Genomic DNA, 19,760 nt, shown 5'->3' on the forward strand with positions numbered 1-19,760 from the left:
GCTTTACAGCTAAAATGAAACTCTAGCCACCCTTCTGACCTGTTAAACTTTCCTCAACTCTAATACTGATAATATTCCGGATGACCTGGGTCTCCAGAGTGTAATACGCGTGTGGAGCACATACATGTGGGAAAGACTGGAGCCTGGTACTTCTGTTACCCTGATGCACTTATTGTCTCTGATTTTGTGTTGACTTTGTATTGGCCTCTTCCAAGACTACTCATGGGAATACTCTGCAGAAACCCAGAGTCAGAGCATGCCTTCGATGTGGCACTCTGACACATGTACTGATAGAGTTTCTCCCCGAACCTTAACCTTTCATTCCATTTACTTGTCCTTTATTCTCCAGGACGTGTGGAAGCACAGTAAAATAAGTCTTCCACATCCATTAAAAGTGTAGGCTTTTCTTTTGGAAACGGCTGGTTTTATTCCTTCCTCTTCAAACCCTGACTGACTTTCCTTCAGGAAGAAAATTCCTCACAGTTTCCAATTTTTGGTATCATTTCATTCCTCTGATCCATTAGGCTTAGAGCCACATCAGGAAAAAATATTGTCTCATGGATCACTGGTGTTTTAGAAACCACTCTGGGAATGCTATATGCCGAGAAGGAAAGAATGACAACACATGCTAAGGGAAAAGAAGTTCATAACACCTCAAATGGTTCTTTCTGAGCAACTTCTCTTCAGTTTATCAGAACTCTATTTCCTCTAGTACTATTACTCGCTGCTCAAAAGTCAGTCAAATTTTGTTGTTGTTGTTGTTGTTTTGTTACCTAAATAACCCTTCTTTGCGGGGTTTAGTTTTGGTAAGAAAATGAAAGTTTTAAAAGACTGGCCATAGTATAATTTTGTGTGGCCTGATCACAATCTCCAAGTTCTTACATCAATGAGCAGCCACTCAGCATCTTTTCCCATAGGGAGGAAAGAAACGGGGAGGCACGGATTCAGCCAAAGGGGCCTGTTGCCTCGCAAAGAACCTTGCTGCTGGCAAAACAAGGAAAAAGGGGGAAGTGAAAATCCCAGACACCCACTCATCATGTCACCTTGTATTTTCTGCTCTGGACCCCTATTTGCCTCATCTCTCTATATCTAGACATAATACATTTAATTGTAATGTTTTGTAAAGTAGTAATTCTACTTCAAAAACTGGTAATACTCAAACCTACTATTTCTGTTTTTTAGCATAGTATATTTTTCATGACATGCTGAGTTATTTGGAGTCTCATTTCCAGAATGTATTTATCTGTGAGCTTATGTAATTCAAAAATACTTCTTATTTTTCCTTTTTGGGGAATCATGAACCTCTTTGTGCACACTATGAGATATAAATGAATATATTTATTCATATTTATCTGTCTCCACAGATAAATGAATATATATTGACATCTTCCACCAATTTACATACCACTTTAGGCAGATCATAGACCTTGAAACCAATGGCCAAAGAGTCAAGGAGACTCTGGAATAACAACTTTGTCTTACAAGAATATCTGGAATCAATAAAGTGATGTTATGCTCTCGAAACAATCACATAACAACTGTGTATTCTCAAAATAGTCAATGAAGGAACTTGTGGGTTTGGAAAACAAACTGTACCAAGTTCACATAAATTTAGGTGGTGGCAGAAGTCACAGGATTCCACTATTTATTTTACGTTCATTTATTCCTACTTCCTTGTCAGGACTTCATACTCAGACACTCAGTAAGTTTCTGTGTTCTCTGGTTCTTGCTATCAAATCCTGCTCTTAGATCCTTTATTCTCATTAAGGTAAAAATAGCTGATAAGTTATGGGTTTTGAGTGATTAGAATCAAAATATTCACTAAAGAGATGGAAATCTTGGGTTTCACTTTCAGATTTCAGACATAAGACTATTGGGGGTGATCATATGACTTTCCAGTAACTCTGAACAGACCCACAGAGGCATCACTTACTCTATATTTGAGTAAGACCAGCCTTGCTCACAAATAGTCTCCCTAAATGGCTTGGAACTCACTTACCCATCTCATTCTCAGTTCCTTGAACCCATTTTTTTTCCTTATGTGCTGCCTTTACAATCCAACTCACATTAAGAATTCCCAGAGGAAATAATCCCTCAAAGCAACCAATCCTTTTAATGTCCAGAGGCCTGGACATTGTTGGGGTGACCTGTAGTTCCAGTTCAGGAAGAAGCCACTTGTGTGGCTGGGCACAGTCCAAGCCAACCCCAGGAGGGTAGTTCAGTGTTGTCCTATTAGCTAGAAGGACCCTCTGCAGAGAAGCAAGTGTCTCTTTGGGAATTTGGCAGCATTGTGCAGAGACCCTCCTGCCAAATTTAACTGATTGGAGACCAGCTGCCCAAGAGAATGAAGAATGATATCAGGTCACTAAAATATGAAGTTACCTGGAGAATGAGAGAGAATGATAGCTCTCTTTCTCTAAGTCCCTGTACTAAGCTATAGTCAGAATTTCTCTCACTTCATTTTGAAACCAAAAAAAATCATTTGTGTGTGTGTGTGTGTGTGTGTGTGTGTGTATACACATATAAGATTCAGAACACGACTACATACATTTTTAACTTGTATATATTTTTTTGCTTTAGTTTTTTTTCCCCCCCTACCATAACTCAAACACTGACTACCTGTCACAACAGGATGACCTATTTTAGCTTACCTGTTATAGATCTGGTGGTGGCACTTTCATAAAGAGGAACTCCTTCTCCTGCATTATTGAAAGCTTTTAGGGAGATTACATAATGGGAACTTGACTCTGGAGGAGAAATAGAAGGATATGAACATGGTGATTTATTTAGTGTACTGAAATACTCAGGATAAACATTTTCTTGAAATTGAATTTAATATAATCTTTTAAATAAACTGTGGTTTAAAAATAAGTGAGTTTGATTCTGGGAAGAAGGTAGCAGTAGTGATAATAATGCTTTTTTCAGCTTCCTGAATCTGCACATAAAAGAGACTGAATGCCTAGATAGAACAAAAGCCTTTGATCTGTTGCAACAAAACTAGGGGCTGAGGGGTACCCTCAAACCCTGCAATACTGTGCATGCAGACAAACCACCAACACCCTTAGGACCTGCATGTCATCACCATGTGTGAGGAAAATCACAGAGAAGCATCAAATATGAGAACGTGGTAATTCTAAAGGAATTAGCAAGTAATTCTAAACAAATTATCAAGTAATGCTACCAAGTGTAGCAGACTAGTTTGAGGACAGTAAATGTAATATTCAAAATTAACCTGCAAAGTCTCCAGGTCAGGGCTCACATTGGGGACAAACTACTGAGAATAAGTTTAAAATTTAAGCCTAACAGAAGCAACAGAAATGAAGGGAAGAAAAAGTCCAGATAAAAGTAGGAGAGAGGAATAGCTACGGAAACTTAGAAAGCAAGCGGCCATAGGTTTTAGTGTAGATTGGAGTTGGCCAACTTTTCTGTAAATGGCCCAGACTGTAAATGCTTTGTAGACCACTTTGCCTCTGTCACATAGGTGAATTTTTGTTTGTGTTTGGTTTGTGTCGAATACTTTAGAAATATAAAAAGCATTCTTAGTTCATTGGGGCCCAAACAAAAGCAGGACCTGTACCAGATTTGATGCACAGTCTGTAGTTTGCTAAGACATAACCCTGGTCTAAGGAAAAACAACAGGAGATGGAGCTCTGCGCCTTTAGCAAGATGATTTGAACTTCTGGGAATGCAGAAAAACAAATCAAATGAAAGAAAGCAACAAAAGTCTGTTGAGGTTAAATTCCTTACAAAATAAAATGAGTATATCGCTCCTATAGACAAGTATGTACACACACACACACACACACACACACTCACACACGATCAAAGATACACAAGAAAAATAGATCAAACCTGCCACTTACTATTTCAAAATGAGCTGATATTAAGAAAATAAAATGCCAGAAATGCAGGAGTAACATAAACTAGAATTAGAAATAACTCAGAACTGAAGTGGCAGTCTCAAGAAAGAATTATATGTAAATGTAAGAATAATTTTAGAAATGAAGGGTATCGACATGAGCAAACAAACAGAAGAAAACAAAAACAAAACAGAAATTATGAAGGAATAAAAAGAATTTGGGAGAAAGTGACAAATATTACAGAAGATTTAACATTCAAGTAATAGTTGTCTTTGAGGGAAAATACCAAAGAAAGGGAACAAAACAAATACTAAAAAAAGTAATTCAAGAAATTTTTGCTTACTTAACAAAATCTTCTAGGCATCAGGTCAGAAAGAATACATAACTTACAAGGGGGAACGCTATATAATTATCAGACTTTTGACAGCAACATTTTATGCCAGAAGAAATTGAAGTAACTGATTTGAGATACTCAAGGTAGAAAAACGTGATTCGAGGATTCTATAGTCAATGAACGTTAACTTTAAATATAAAGGGGAAATCCAAACTGTTACCAACTTAATCAGAGATTACTTAATCAGGGATATTGTTCCCCTGATCCAGAGAACTACTAGAAAAATAAGCTTTAGACATACAAAATGACCAGGGGAGATACTGAACTAACTGCTGAACAATAATTTGAATCAAGTAAGGGTAAGTGAGTACTGAAAGGGAGATATTTTATTTTGCAAGGCTGCATATTCTGATAGTGTAGGTATACCATGATCATAAGACAAAATTAAGAGAAAATAGGGGTAGTATATACAAATGTTTCAATAATTATTATTGATGGTGATAGTACTATTAGTGTTATTCTGAGACTAATGTAGTGCGAGATAAAACAAACGAGTAATCATAAGAAATTCTACTCTGTCATTCCGTGTATCCTTGACAGCCATATTCTTGGTGTGGACAAAAGAACATACAGATTTAAAAATAGAAGAGGTTAAGTATTGTGTTCCTAAAATTTAATTAGAAAAACCAGTTTAAGCTTAAAGGGTATTTTTATCTCTGTTCTAGTTCTGTCCACTGAAAAAGTCTAGAAACATTAACTCAAAAACAACAGCATCCCTGGCACCCAGACTGGGACTTTGAAAAAATATTTTTCAGTGCCAGAAATGAGAGCCTGTTGGAGAACAGGTTGGTTCTGGTCTGAGATGATTCAAGCTCATACCAATTAAGCCTGAAACTTCTTGACATACTGGATAAAAAGGAAACAACCAAAGACCAAAAGAATCATCTCAAATGGATTCAGGAATCAAATGGAAGAGGGCTCACACGTACCAAAGATGAGGACAATCTGAGCTTCGATAAAGATAAAAGTTTCAATAAATTGAAAGCCAACAAATGTACATGAATGCACAAATTCATAACCATATTTCAAAGAATAATAAGAGTTGATCACTTCTGAGGTTGATAGAAAACCAAATTATTATCTTGACTACTGGGCAAAGAATCCGATATTTATGTCTTTCTTAAATAAACTCTACCATTGTGTAACCAACCATGTAAGAGGGGGAAGCATCTCCTTATATTATTCTAACTGACAATAAAACAATGATAGAATTCAAATAAGGCTGTTTTGTAGCCCCAATGAACAAATGGATCTAGATATTAAGCATTCATAATTGCTAAGATAAAATAGAGACATCTAGACATTAGGTACCTCCTAGTCAAAAAGCACACTACCCACTAGAGTCTTGCCGAAAAGATCAAACCTACTCATTCCAATCAAGCCTCTAGATCCAAATACCTGTTTGCAAGAACTAGAGGGAAAAAAAAGTACAATTCAAACTTATAATAATTCATTTAGCTATACATTTGGTGCATGTGGTTTTCTGTATCTGAGTTTTATTTCACACAAAAAAAGCTTTTAAAATGAGTGAATTCTTTGAAAATTGAATGGATTGATTTTTCTTCGCGAAATTTTTATGTGATCTAAATATTAGGGTTAAAGATATTGACATTTCAAACCATGATGACACAAGAGCCACAGTATAGCAAGAAGAATAAAGTTGCATTAGTGTAGTCAAAGATTTCTATTCAGTGAACTGCTTCCCCTGTAAAAGGAGATATTTATTTATTATTTTTTGTTGTCATCCTAATTTATTAATAAGAAAGCAATCAGTCAACAAGTGTTATATGGTCTTGGAGATCCAAGAATATTTGTAAAAGGTAGAGCTCTGTTGTCAGGTTACAATCATAATTCTGGGCAGAGAAAACAATGAAAGATTGTATAGAATTAAGGAGTAAAGTGTGTGACACAACTTATGAATGCTATACGAGCTGAGAGGCCTGAAAAAATTAGTGAGGGATTGGGTCATCAAAAACTTCTTGGCAGGTATGGACTTGGAACCAGGCCTAGAAAGCATGAGTAGAATTTAAAGGTAGAAGAATGATAGGAGGTAGAAAACATCTCAGGAATAAAGATGGGAAATGTCGAAAATACAGTTAGGGAGGTCAGCAAAATACTTATCTACTAGGAAAAATATCTTTTACAGTATTGGAGTAGAGACTAAGCTTGATTTCAAGCATATGATTTATCTAAATAACTACATTGTAAAACATTTACATTAGGTTTGAACCATTTGATCCATAAAATTGTCTTTTTGTGGATCAAATACATTTGGTTTCATCTAATATACATATACTATATTTATGCATTTATCTATATGTTTGTTTATCAGGGGAGTGAGAGAGATATCAAGATTTCCAAAATCACATGCTTAGGAGTTAGGGTTTCAATTTTGTTTGTTTGGTTTGGTTTTTGTTTTTAAATCTAAGAAACAGAGCAGGAGGGAGAGAGAGAGATAGACAGCGGTATCTGGCCACAGTGTGTGAGACAATAGGGCAGAAAGGATGCTAGACAGTAATTCATCGACAGAACAGAACCACCTCAGAGTTACTCGTTGAAGATTATAGGTGGCCAGCATGGTCTGTCCGACACTGAATTCCTGCATTCTCCCGTCCCCACCTCCCAGCCGTCCAGTTTATACTTCCTTAGACAATATACTCTGTACAAGTCTCCAGCATTTCTGCACTATTGGCTTTCAGTCTTTTGGCATGCATAAGATTTTTCATTTAAAAGCAAAGCAAGTACCTTAACTAATTTATTCTCATTTTACTCGTTTGAAGTTTTATCTCACTTGGAATTAGGACAACATGTGCACCTCATCTATCTGCTATCTGGCTCCTGAGCAATATAGATCATTTCTCAATCTCTCCCCTACAGTGAATGCGAGGTAATCATCATTTCAATACTGACTCTTGCTAATGTTGAGACCCATCAAGTCTGTAGCCATCTGAGTAACGGCAGCTTCTTCTACCTGATGTCACGTCATGGTGTAGGGTACGCCAGCAAAGACTCTGGAGTTTTATCATTTATTAGCTGTTGGGTTAATGAATTATACTAATCACTAAATTCCACAAGTCCCAACTATGCTGTGGACCCCTTAGGAAAGATCAACCCTAAATTTAAATAAAAAGTGGTAATGGTATAGCCTTAGGAAAGGTAACCAGATTTGCTATGGAGTTGTAACTGGTATAAGAATATCTCATAGAGCTAGGGGTCTCGGAGACCTTTTGGTCCAGTTTGTCAGTTAGTAATTTGAGGTTCACGTGAGTTCACTTTTTCTAACGTAACACAGAAATACCTAGGGGGAAAAAAAAGGCCTGGGACAACTCCATAATCCCTTTTGTGTAGCTTTTCCAAGCTTTTCTTTCTGCTCTTCAGACTGTACCTACTTACTAACATATTTGGGGCTCTTTCTGGCTTCAGTAGAGTGCTTTTGTCAAACTGCATCTGGATTGACTGAGAAAGCAATAGAATCTTTTCATGACCCAATGAAGCTCGATCCAAAAATGCATCAGCTTGAACAACAACCAAAAAAAAAATAGTTAATTATTGGTTAATAGTGAGCAGTGGACAATATTGCTTTGATTCCCTTTTATATTGCGATTGAAGCATCTCGTTTGAGTGTGTATTGAGGGGAAAGATTCTGTGGGAAGCAAAGGAGAGTTTTCTACCCATATAAAAGAAGAGTGTAACTTACTAGTTCACCACTAGAGGGCAATGTGGAGCTATTTTCCCGCACATGCTCAGAGCACTTAAACTTTAAAACCAGTAAATCACAAAAGAATTGCCTAGAATTGCTCCCTCTATAGAAGCATCAAATGAGTTAAACACATTTAATATTAGCATAATGAATTCCAAATGAATTAATCATTAATTATGGCCAGACTCCATTGTTCAGGAATACGCTTAATGACAATTATGACAGTAAATTTACTTTTTGGATTTGCTGAAATGTTGCAGATATTTAGGCTTGAAAATATCAATTGCCTCTGAAAAATAAAGTACAGCAGTATTTTCTCATTTGAATTCACTGTGGATGAATCAAATTGAAATAATTTTGTTTTCGTGGATGTCCATGGGTATTATTTTTAATTATGGATATTCTGAGTGATTCTACAGATTTCAAAGTATTGATCAGATTTTCATCATTCTTTGGTTAACCTCTCTTTTATAATACATTGGATGGGGATAAAGGAGGCTAAAGAAATACTTATTAATTCTTTTAACATCCAAAAATAGATGGTTCCTGGCCAGTATCTCCTTTGTGGTTGGGATAAAAGGGAACACACATTTATTGATTATATAGGCTGTAAAGACAAGGGATGAGTAATAGGGAGAATATTGGGTTCTCCTTCCCCAGAGACTTGATAGGTGAGAGACCCACTATTCTAAGAGCTTTTGTCGAGGCTTGCCTGAAGGTACTGAGATGAATGTGGCTCTCTGGGGCAGTGGGACTGAATCAAGAGAACATGCAGGTAGCTCCTGGGGGTTAGGCCAAGATGCCGTACTGGGTAATACAAGCCAGTGAGAAGACAAAAAAAAAATCATTATTTTTAATTAATATTTTGTGTGAATTAAATGCCACTGGCATGTACCAGATTGACAGCCTATAGTCTTTTATTCACTCAGTGGCCCTGTCCATGCCAAGGGCTTGTCAGGCCTAGTTTCCATGTCCCTGCATCTTTGCCCTCTCTGTTAGCATTGCCAACCAGTCAATTAGAGAAAATTAGAGTGGTGGCTGTTTCCCTAATGCAGACGCCTGCTCACCGCAATGAACCAAGGATACTGAATGCCCAGAGTAGAGGCCACTGGATCGCTGTTAGATGTCACATATTACTGGACACCTTTGACCCATTGGACCTAAACCGTTTAATTAAGTGTAATGGGTATATAACAAATACAGTTGATTGCATTGATCTCCAAAAAGGATGAGCAATTCATACTTGAGAAAGATGTGATTTATGTAATATGTTCAATATTTGATTTGACCTTATTACATGTACTCCTTTAAAAATTTAATTAATAGTTAATCTAACTCGCACCTTTACTTCTTTTGTTCCCTTTTTTCTTTTCTAGAAACAGTATCCAAAGAATGGTCAGATTACAACATGCGTTGCTAATTAACCAGTCTTGAGGTTTCAGATACTGAGCTAGTCTGTGTGAGGAGGTTTTTGAGTCCAAAGAACAGGTAAATTGTCTCTAACTAGCACCTTTACTTCTTTTGTTCCCCTTTTTCTTTTCTAGAAACAGTATCCAAAGAATGGTCAGATTACAACATGCGTTGCTAATTAACCAGTCTTGAGGTTTCAGATACTGAGCTAGTCTGTGTGAGGAGGTTTTTGAGTCCAAAGAACAGGTAAATTGTCTTTAATCTACCAAAATACATCACCAGGAGGGAAATCAGGTAAACATAAACTTTATAAGAAATGTTTCAGTGCTTGGCAGATAAAAGGTGCTTAACAAATACTGAGTTAATTGATGAATGCATGAGACCAGAAAAGCTAAATTACTTAGTAATGGTTAAATAGGAAGCCCCTAATCAATCTGAACATAGAACTCAAATTTCTTGACCCCAAATTGCACATTGTGATACATACAGGTTCATGAAAAATGAATCCAAAGAGATTGTGCCACATTTCCCCCTCTCACTCGAACAGTCAGATTCAATCATTCTTCATTTGTTTATTCACTCATCAATTATCATCGAGCACCTTCTGTATATAACACGTGGATATAGGTTTTCTAGGGTATGTAAGGATTTTTCAAAGAAGCCTTATTTGCCTTGATGACTCTTTTAATGAAGAAACTGTGTTGGGATTAAAAAAAAAAAATCAGAGCAAAGTGTTCTGGAATCCGAGAGGCTATGTGGAAAAGATGGCAGTTTTGTTGAGTCTTTGGATGAAGAAAGGTTGAAGAGAAAAACTGGAATAAGCAAATGCAAAGGAGCAGCTCAAAGTGGCTGCAGCATCCATCATACATATTAGGATCAGAACTTAAGAACAACGACAACTTCTCCTCCCTTTCTTCCGTCTCCTCCTGTTAGTAACATTTGTTGGGAGCCTAGTTAGGCACTTGGTTAATGACCTCACGCCCGTATTTAATCCTCACCTTAATCCAGTGTCTGGCAGACAGTAAGTAGGCAAGACACATGTGCTGAATGAATGAATGATCATCTCCCTCTTGGAAGAATTCTAATTCCAAAGTTCAGCCTTTTATCCTCTGTACTACTTGCCTTTTATTGAATAAGAGATGGTGAGTAGAAGGACAATTTGGACAAGTTTGAATTGTGCCTTTTGGGAAATTAATTCCTCACAACTATGTAGTCCAGGAAAGATGGAAAAGATGTTGAACATGGGTATACGACAGAGGCTATTGCAATTGCCCAGGCAAAGATCTCAAGGGCCTGGACTGAGGTGGCATAGAGCAATTGAAGAGCAAAGGATGGGTGAGCAACCTAATTTGTACATATATTTGGAGGGACAATGGGGAGAGGGAAAAAATCAAGAATGACTCCTAGATTTTGAGTGTGATCATGAGATTTTTCATCACTTATTTCAGTGGTATTACAAAGTAGGTAGGGCAGGGATGCCCAGGCCCATTTTAGAAATGGAGGCACTGAGGTCTGGGTATAATTTTCTCTGCCAGACAAGACACAAGCTGGGCTGGGTGTCTGTCATGTGCTTGGGTTTGCTCCTTTATAGTGCCAGGACTAGAAGATTGAGGTTTTCTCTGGAACATTCTGTAGAGCAGCCTTTGGTCACTCATTAGAGCAGAAGAAATATACCTCACCTGCTTCAGGCAGTGAGGTACGCTTTGCCAGAGAGCCCTCAGCATCAGAGAAATGACTGAGTAAACACTTCGACTATGGAACACTGCAAGCTTACCAATGCAGCACTTAATAAAATGATTTCTCAGCAAAGCTTTACATAAGGAAATTACCAGAGGCAATATAACCAAGCATACAGGGTTTTCTCTTCTTGTTCACATTTCTCAAAGAAAAAATAATTGAATTAAATAAAAGAAAAAGTGGAAATACTGTATGACCACCTGAGAATTAAATTAACGTGAAACACAAACACCATTCACTTAGTTAATCCAATCAAAGAGTCATTAATTTGGTTTAAAAAGCCAGCCAAACTGACACCCAAGCATAGAGATAAAAGAATAAAATAAAATGCTTTGGTTAGGAACTAAAAGTGGAAGTGTGTCTTTCCTTTTTAAAAATGCCCCCTTTCCCTTCCCCTCGTCCTACTTCCCTTCTCCTTTTTCTTTACTTCCTGGGCTCACCCCCTTCCTTAATCTCCATTCATACCTTTGGGTTTCTGGAATAGAGAAAGGAAACAAGGAAGAAGAAGAGAATGGAAAACGGAAGAAATGAAGAGGAAGAATCAGAAGCCTATGAGTACAGAGGTGCTAAGGAAAGAGAGCAGAAGTCAGCATAATGCCTGGAGTCCTTGTTTAAGGACACTTGCTGTACCAGACACCAAACGCTGCCACGCTTTATCATGCTTATCTTTGGAGGGACTCTAAGAACTGGGTACAGTGATTATCCCCACTTCAGGGGTGAGAAAATGCAGACTTACTGATGGCCATAGAGCTCACTAGTTAGTAGTGCACAAATTCAAAGCCAGATCTGTCCTACTTGGGAGTCCCCCGATGGGTCAGTGAAGAATAAGGACTGAAGAAGATAGAATGGGCAAGAGGTGCCAGATGGTTTACACTCTCAAAGTGTAAAAGTAGAAATAAAGCCACAAAACAAATAATTTTGGTTGTCCACCATGCCTCACTTTAAGAACAGCCAAAATTGCATTTTTTACTTTTTAGTAACGTATATCGACACCATGTAAATGCCATTTAATTTTCTCCTAACATCATGGTGTACCAGTACATGTCATGGCGACTATTATTTTATACTTCGATTTTGCTTTTTTACTCAACAAGTGTCTGAGATGTGTGTGTATCAAAGTAGCCGGCTCGGTCTGTCAGCTTCTATGTTCACTCAGGGTCCTGCCCTCAGCTGGGCAATGTCTTTCATTCTGATTGTTGATCTTTCATTACGCAATATGCCAAATAGATGATATTCAATCACTCAAGTGACATGCAGCCTGCACGCATATATGTGCTTATTTACTTATTTACTTAAATCCTCATTATCATTTCTCTATGTACTCTTGCTTCTACTTTCTTTATTATCGTCAGACTAAGTCCCATTTAATGTAACCCACTAAGTACTATAAAACAGTGTTGATCTCTGGCACTTTGTGGGATGATATAAATGTTCCATACATATGCTATCGAGTATGACCAAGAACTGAAACTGTGAGTAGTATGACTGAAAAACTGATTTTTTTCCATTTTATTTAATTTTAATTAATTTCAGTTTAAATAGCCAGGTTTGGACAGTGGCTTCCATGTAGGACAGCATACTTACATGGAAGCTGTTTACCATCCTCTCTGAGAGTGTTGTCATAGTGCTAAAGTCTTATGGACAATGCCAAGGACAGATTGAATGGATTCAATGTGAGGGTTCCTGCTGCTATTTTTCTTTTCAAATGTGAAATAACTCACTATGGCACATACTATGATTTTACAGCCTGGGCTGAAGTATAATTTAGTAAGTTGACTATATACATGTCACATTTGAAGGTAAAAAACAAAGTACTTGTCTTGTATCTGATTCAATTTCTTCTACACATTTTAATTTCTATCCTCATGGTGATAAAATTGCCTCAAATGATAAGACTTTGAGTAGTCATGGTTTTCAATTTTGTGCTCTAAAACTTGGATTTCTTGCTCATTTGAATATATACTCAACTGAAGAAAATATGTCTAGATGAAAAACAACTTTGTTAATAATGGAAAGGGATATTAAATTAATGATAATACTAAGGTGGCTGTAAAATTGAAGTCATTTTTAACCTTATGCTTTAATAAAACATGAAGAAATGAAGCTGGAATAATTAGGTAAGAATAAAGACCTGGTAAAAATAATAACTACCAATAACAAATGGTACAAGGAATATCACATTAGGCCATTTGTTCATAAACAAATATAGCTTTTGACCTAAGTTCTCAAGAAAATCAACTGGTAACAACCTACTAACAAACTCAGGTTGTCTTGGGGCAAGTGGGGAGGAGACGGAGAGGAAAAAAATTAGACAAAATCAAATGGACTTAGAACGAGCTGAGTCAAGAATCAACCAAATGTCAACATGAATACATGAATAGTAATAGTGAATGTAAGGGAAAAGTAAAAAATGCTGTCAATATCAGAAGTCAGTGAAATGAGAATCGAAATAGACTTGTTGGTCCCAGGAAATATATGTAATTATAATATTACTGGTATATATTTATTTGGGTTTCAAGAGACAGCTTTGTATACATGATTGCTTTAAATTGATCTGGATGTAAGGCAGCTGTATGTTTGGAAGATTCTGCTGAAAGAATGTAAGCAAAGGCAAATGGTAAATAACAGCTTATCCAGTTGTGGAGAGACATCACGAGTCAGGCTGACCTTACTTCAGCATTTTGTTTAGTGAGAACCGGGAAGAAGGGATGTACGTAGGCAGTGGAAGAACATTTAGAAATATACACTCAAGAGGGGCTACAAACCTGAAACACTGCTGGGGTGTGAGCTCACTGAATTCACAGGGGCCTTGGCTTTCAGGAAGAATCCCTGAGCAATTAAGAGTGAGGCTCAGAAAGACAGAGTACTTCTCTCCGGGCCAGATTTTACCGCAAGGAGATAAAAATTCTATAAGAATTTGGAGTGGAAAGGCCACAGCACTGCGATTAGACACACCTAAGTTAGAAATGAGTTTGCCTACTTAAAACATATACATTCTTGAGCTATTTTCTTCACTTTTCTAAGCTCCATCTTTGTCTTTTTAAAAAAAATCTGTGAATGTAAATTGCAACACATTTATTTAAGATACATATATATTATTATTATATTTTGCAATAACTACATACTGGGTCGACATTTAATAAATGGTATTTGTTTTATTATTATTATCTATGTTGACCTCTGATACCTATTTATTATAGATTTAATAAAGGTTTGGTTTACTTTTTCCTGGTGGGAGGGACTTTCTCTTTGATACCTATTCTGTCTTTTGAATGCCTATAGGAACTATCACCAGCTTGTAGTTATGCGCAAAAGCATTTTTACTTCACCACTGCTGTGCTTCTGCAGTAACATGGAGAATGGTCATGCGTTTCACTCTGTGGATTATGCAAAGAAATACAATCGTTCGTTCTTCCCACTAAGCCACACTCTCTCCTGACACTAACTGGCCTCACTCTCTTTGCAATTCTGGACTGAAATCATACTTCTCACTAGATGACCTAGCCCTGGAATAATTTACAAGGCAAGAGGTGTCTCTGGTGTTTGCTTGCGGCTATTTTGAATATATAATTTAAAGGAGAAACAAAACTAAACAAACTGCAAGTAGAAAGATAATCTCACCATTTTTCAGACCTTTTTTTTTTTTTTTGGACCTGGAATGTTGGTTTATAATTTGTTGTTCATGTTATTTGTAAGATTTGGCCTTGAATTACTGTTGGTTGTTTTATTAAATCAAATCAATAAAAATTTCTATCGATGAAGGAAATAAAAAATATATGCTGTACTCTGTAAAACAAAAGCCTTTCCCAACAAAGATTTCCAGCAGAAGCACTGGAATATGTGTTTAACTTCTTCAAGAAACATTTAGATGGGGCAGCGCTCACTTGTTTCTATACATTTTATTCTGTTGGCCAAGCATCATACTGTGCTCTACATGTGCTCCTACCATTATATTCTACTCTAAGGAATATTCTTGTTTTATGTTATGTTCACTTTAACTCATTATATTTCCAAACTCTTTACGTGTTCCAGAAAGGGCAAAGATAAAGTTGAAAATTAACTCAGAAATAGGACTTTTCTAAATACATTTCTAGACTTTGTCAAATATCAAAGCTACTTCTGTGCTCTAAGACTGAAGAACTTTAAAAACACTGTAAAAACATAATAAATAGTTCAAATCCTAAATAAAGCGTTCTAATTCTTTTGTTGTTCAAGAATTTTGTTTTATTAGGCATTACTTGAAGTAGGAGGGCTATCAACAAAGATTTTTTTTCTCCTTTGTGAGTGTAAGCAATTTTTCCAGCACTGTAATTATTATAAGATAACTTGACTCAAAGCAAAAAATAACAAAGTAGGGAAGTATAATTAGAGAGATATTTAAATAATACAGTAGTTTCAAAGATGAGTCAAAAATATTTTTCAGTGATGAATGTTAACAAGTGATGTCCTTTCCAGGACTCAAGACAATAAATATGGTATGAACTGTATTTATCACAAATATATTGTATTAAGATGATACAGACCAAGCTGCTCTAATAAGGAAACATTAAAATGAAGCAGCTTAAGTAAAGTAAAATCGACAGTTTAAAAGTGACCAGTCCAGCATTGGCCATCTGGTTTTGTCAATTTCTGTGACTTCCAGCTCTGGGTCTAATTCCATGTCATCTCCCAGCTAGCAAGAATGGCCTGAGTGTTCACGTGTGCTCATGCATTCTGGGAGTGGCAAAGCCTCAGAATGGCACTGTCACATTTACTTATCTTCACTGACCAGAACTTAGTCACACAGCAATCCACAACCGTCAATAAAACTTGCATTTAGTTTGGTGTCCTTGTGTCTTGCTAAAATCTACTATTAAAGGCACTGCCTTTGGAAGGAACCAGAAGAGACAATCCATGGAAAGTTCTCTCCAAAAGAGAATAATTATGAGGATGTTTCAGAACAGTGATAATTATTTTTTACACGCTCTCTCCTTTAATGCACACACTATCCATAAATATGAGCATCCTCATTTACTTTAAAGGCAGGTGCCGTTTTTCTTTCTTTTTTGTACTCCCAGTGCCTACCATCGTTTCTGGCATGTAGCAAAAACTTAAAAATAATTTATTGAATGAAAAAATGACCAGCTAAATGAAGGGATTTAAAAGTAAAAAAGAAATAGACATTCAAAAAGATTAAAATATCTTTGCCAAGGTCAAACAGCTGATAGCTGGTAGAGTCAGGATTCACTCCATATCTGTTTCAAGTTTTTCTCCTAAGTGATTCTCCTGCAAATAAGTTTCAATGATAAAAACTAGTCATATGCTTGAGAGAAGCTCTTCTTCCGTAAACTGGAATATAAAATCTGTAATGATTACAGCTTTGTCAGCAAAGGGTTTGTTGTATTTCTTTTGTAGAACGTGAAAGATACTCATGTTGGTCTCATAAATTTCCTGAATGATCCCCACTGTTCTCTCAGCCTTTTGGATGTCAGAGAACTCTGTGGCTGACTGATTCTCAAATGAATAATTCTAACAAGAAGGCTCATTCCATGGGGCTGCCTTTTTGCTTATGATTATAAAGAATAATGTTAACACCTGATTAATGGATATTTTAACTAATGCTCAATAATACTAGAACACTCACATATTTCTGGTCTCATCCTTTACCTGTCATCTAAAAGGATTTCAGAACGGATCCCTTAAAAAACTGTTAAGTCTGGAAATGGACTAAGTGGGCACCCATCCAAGGGTGTGAGTATTGATTCTCACTAAGGAAATGAAGTTTGCTGCTTTTTCTTTATCCTTGAAGGTAGAATTCAGAGAGAGTTTTCTGAATATTTAACATAGGACAAATTTCTACCAATGTAAGAAACGTCATCGTGTGTGTGTGTGTGTGTGGGGGGGAACCGTACAAGAGTTTGAAGACTATGTCTAATATTTACAAATTTTAAGTTTACGAAATAATGTGTGTGGGAAATTAAGTTGGCAAATGATGAAACTGGAAAACTTGAGATGTTGTGACATTATTTACATATATATGAAAAAAAGAGGGATAGGAAACAACTGTAACAAATATAAAAATATTTCCCCCACACCCCAAAATCATCTCATCTATTTTTTTTCATTTGTTTTATTTATGTGGAAATATTTCATAATGGTTGGGATTTTTGAATTCTCCAAGTCACTTTGCATTTTGTAATATGGTAGATATAGTAGGAGAAACCCTTAGTGTTTGTGACGGTTAATTTTACATGTGAACTTGACTGGCCACAGGGTATCCAGATTAAACATTAATTTTGGGTGTGTCTCTGAGGGTGTTTCTGGATGACATTAGTTTGAATATGTGGACTGGGTAAAGCAGATTACTCTACCCGATCCATTGAGGACCTGAATAGAACCAAAGGTAGAGGAAAAAGGAATGCACTCTTTTGCCCCCGACTTTACTTCATGAGCTGGGACATTTCGTTTCATCTTCTCCTGCCCCTGGACTGGGATTTACACCATCATCTCCCTGATTATTAGGCCTACGAACTTGGACTATATTATACCACTGGCTTTCCCAGGTCTCTAGCTTGCATATATGTACATATAATGCTTTTGAGTCAGGCATTTTATATATATAATGATTTTATACCTATAATGATTATATATATATATATATATATATATATATATATATATATATATATATATATATATGTATATATGTTTTTATATTTATAAAACATATATGTATGTTTTTATATTTATATGTATAATGATTATATATATGTAATATCTCCTATAAGTTCTGTTTATCTGGAAAACCCTGTTAATACAATGTTCTCCCTCTGTCCATTCTCCAGTTCTTCCTCAATAAGAAAATCCATGAACATCTGCTGAGCCTATGTCCTGACAAAATAAAGGTTACATTTTCAGCCAGCTTTGCAGCTATGCTTCTGTAAGGAAATAGGGATCATTTCTCTATAATTATGAAAAAAAAGCAAAAACTGTATAAAAATATTTAAGTGGTTTTATATGGTTTACATCTTTAATCTTCCCAATAACCTCAAAAAAATCTGTAATCTTATCTCTATTTTGGTGATGTGGAAACTAAGGATTCGAGAGGTTTAATTATTTGTCAATGGTCTTCCAGATAATGAAAACAAGGGTGTGATTCTAAATTATGTCTCTGATTCCAAGTCTAGTGTTCTCTCTACTCAGCTATAATTGGCAACATTGTCTCTCTCTTTGGCACTTGATATATGTTGATTGAATTGCTGATTTATAGCATTAAACTCTAAACACACTAATGCTCCAATAACTCTGTCTAATTAGCCAAATAGACTTACCCAAGTAATTCTATATGGTTGTTATTATAATGTTAATGATCTTGAACAACTTATTTATTATGATATTTGCACCTCTAATATGTATCTCATTGATAATAATATCTAAACCTAGTCTGCTCACTCTCAGAGAAACCAGGCAAAACATTGAGGGCTAGATTTAGATATGGAACAACTTGTCTTTAGAGAAAACAAGTTGTTCTACTTTGAAGTTATTGTAAGAGTCATCATTATTCAACTTAATATGCATTTTAAATAGAATATAAATCATACTCATTCTCTGTATATTATGGACAACTCTGCATGGCTGAGCTGGGAAACTTTAGTTGAAAAGTAAGAAAAACAGTGGACAAAGAAGCATAAAAAGACCTAATATGTGTATGTGAGAGTGTATATGTGTGTATGTGTGTTTGGGGCGGGGGGTAGAGAGAGAGAGAGAGAGAGAGAGAGAGAGAGAGAGGGAGAGAGAGAGAGAGAGAGACAAAGGGAGAGAGAGAGAAAGAGAGAGAGAGAGAGAGAGAGAGAGGTTGGGAAAAAACGTAGACTTTCAAACTTCTATAGTTTTCATGAAAAAAAACTCCTGAAGAGTTCTTCAGGTGCTGAATGCTGGTAGATAAATGATTTCGACTTCAGCAAATTACTCTAGTATTTCAGAGTGATTGGCTTTATTTGCTAGATATATTCCAAAGCTGCACTTGACTTTCATAAGATAGCTTATGGAGGGTAGTTAAGCTATTGTACTACAGCACAGAGGTGAAGAAATGCTTTTGAGTCAGGCAGTTCGAGTCCTCGTTCTGTCACTTCCTCGTTAATTCATTTAAGCTTCTTAGCCTTCTTAAAATTTATCTAGCTTTGTTCACCCATGTGTAGGATGGCATCAGTTAGAGCTCTGTCCTCTTATAACTATGATGACCAAGTGAGATGACTAATAAAATATACAGAGCTCGGCACACAGTAAGTACTCAATAAATGTTATTTATGCCATTATTATGGGGTGCATAATGTAATGTACATACTAAGTGAGTTTCCTAAGTGTTTATCATATAGAACAAAAGCAATAATATCTGTTTGTTTTATTGAACACTATTAAAATTAGTTTTCCTTTTGTTTTCTCCTCAAAGTTTAACATAAAACATAGGTCACAGACAATTAAAGTATAGTCTTCACATAAAAAGCATTTCAGATCTTTATAATAATAGCCTATTCAGAAAAGAGAAATAAAAGCTTAAACCAGATTTTGTTTCCTGAAGATACAGGATACTTGTTTCAAAAATAACATCATCCTCCACCAAGCTGACAGGCTGTTTTCTCCTCCCACACGAATGCCAGGAGTGCTGGTTATGTTCATTTGA

At 36.2% G+C, this 19,760-nt stretch overlaps 1 protein-coding gene across 2 annotated transcripts in view; it reads right to left on the bottom strand.

The window, feature by feature from the left end:
• The window catches only part of DCC (DCC netrin 1 receptor), a 1,070,394-nt gene that overhangs the window by 133,534 nt on the left and 917,100 nt on the right, over positions 1-19,760 (bottom strand). For both annotated transcript variants that reach the window (XM_081078113.1, XM_081078112.1), the window contains exon 16: positions 2,652-2,747. In XM_081078113.1, the coding sequence (XP_080934239.1) occupies positions 2,652-2,747 (96 nt within the window). The remainder of the gene's footprint in view (positions 1-2,651; positions 2,748-19,760) is intronic.

The sequence above is a fragment of the Rhinolophus hipposideros genome (assembly GCF_964194185.1).
Source record: "Rhinolophus hipposideros genome assembly, chromosome: 17".
Taxonomy (NCBI): Eukaryota; Metazoa; Chordata; class Mammalia; order Chiroptera; family Rhinolophidae; genus Rhinolophus; species Rhinolophus hipposideros.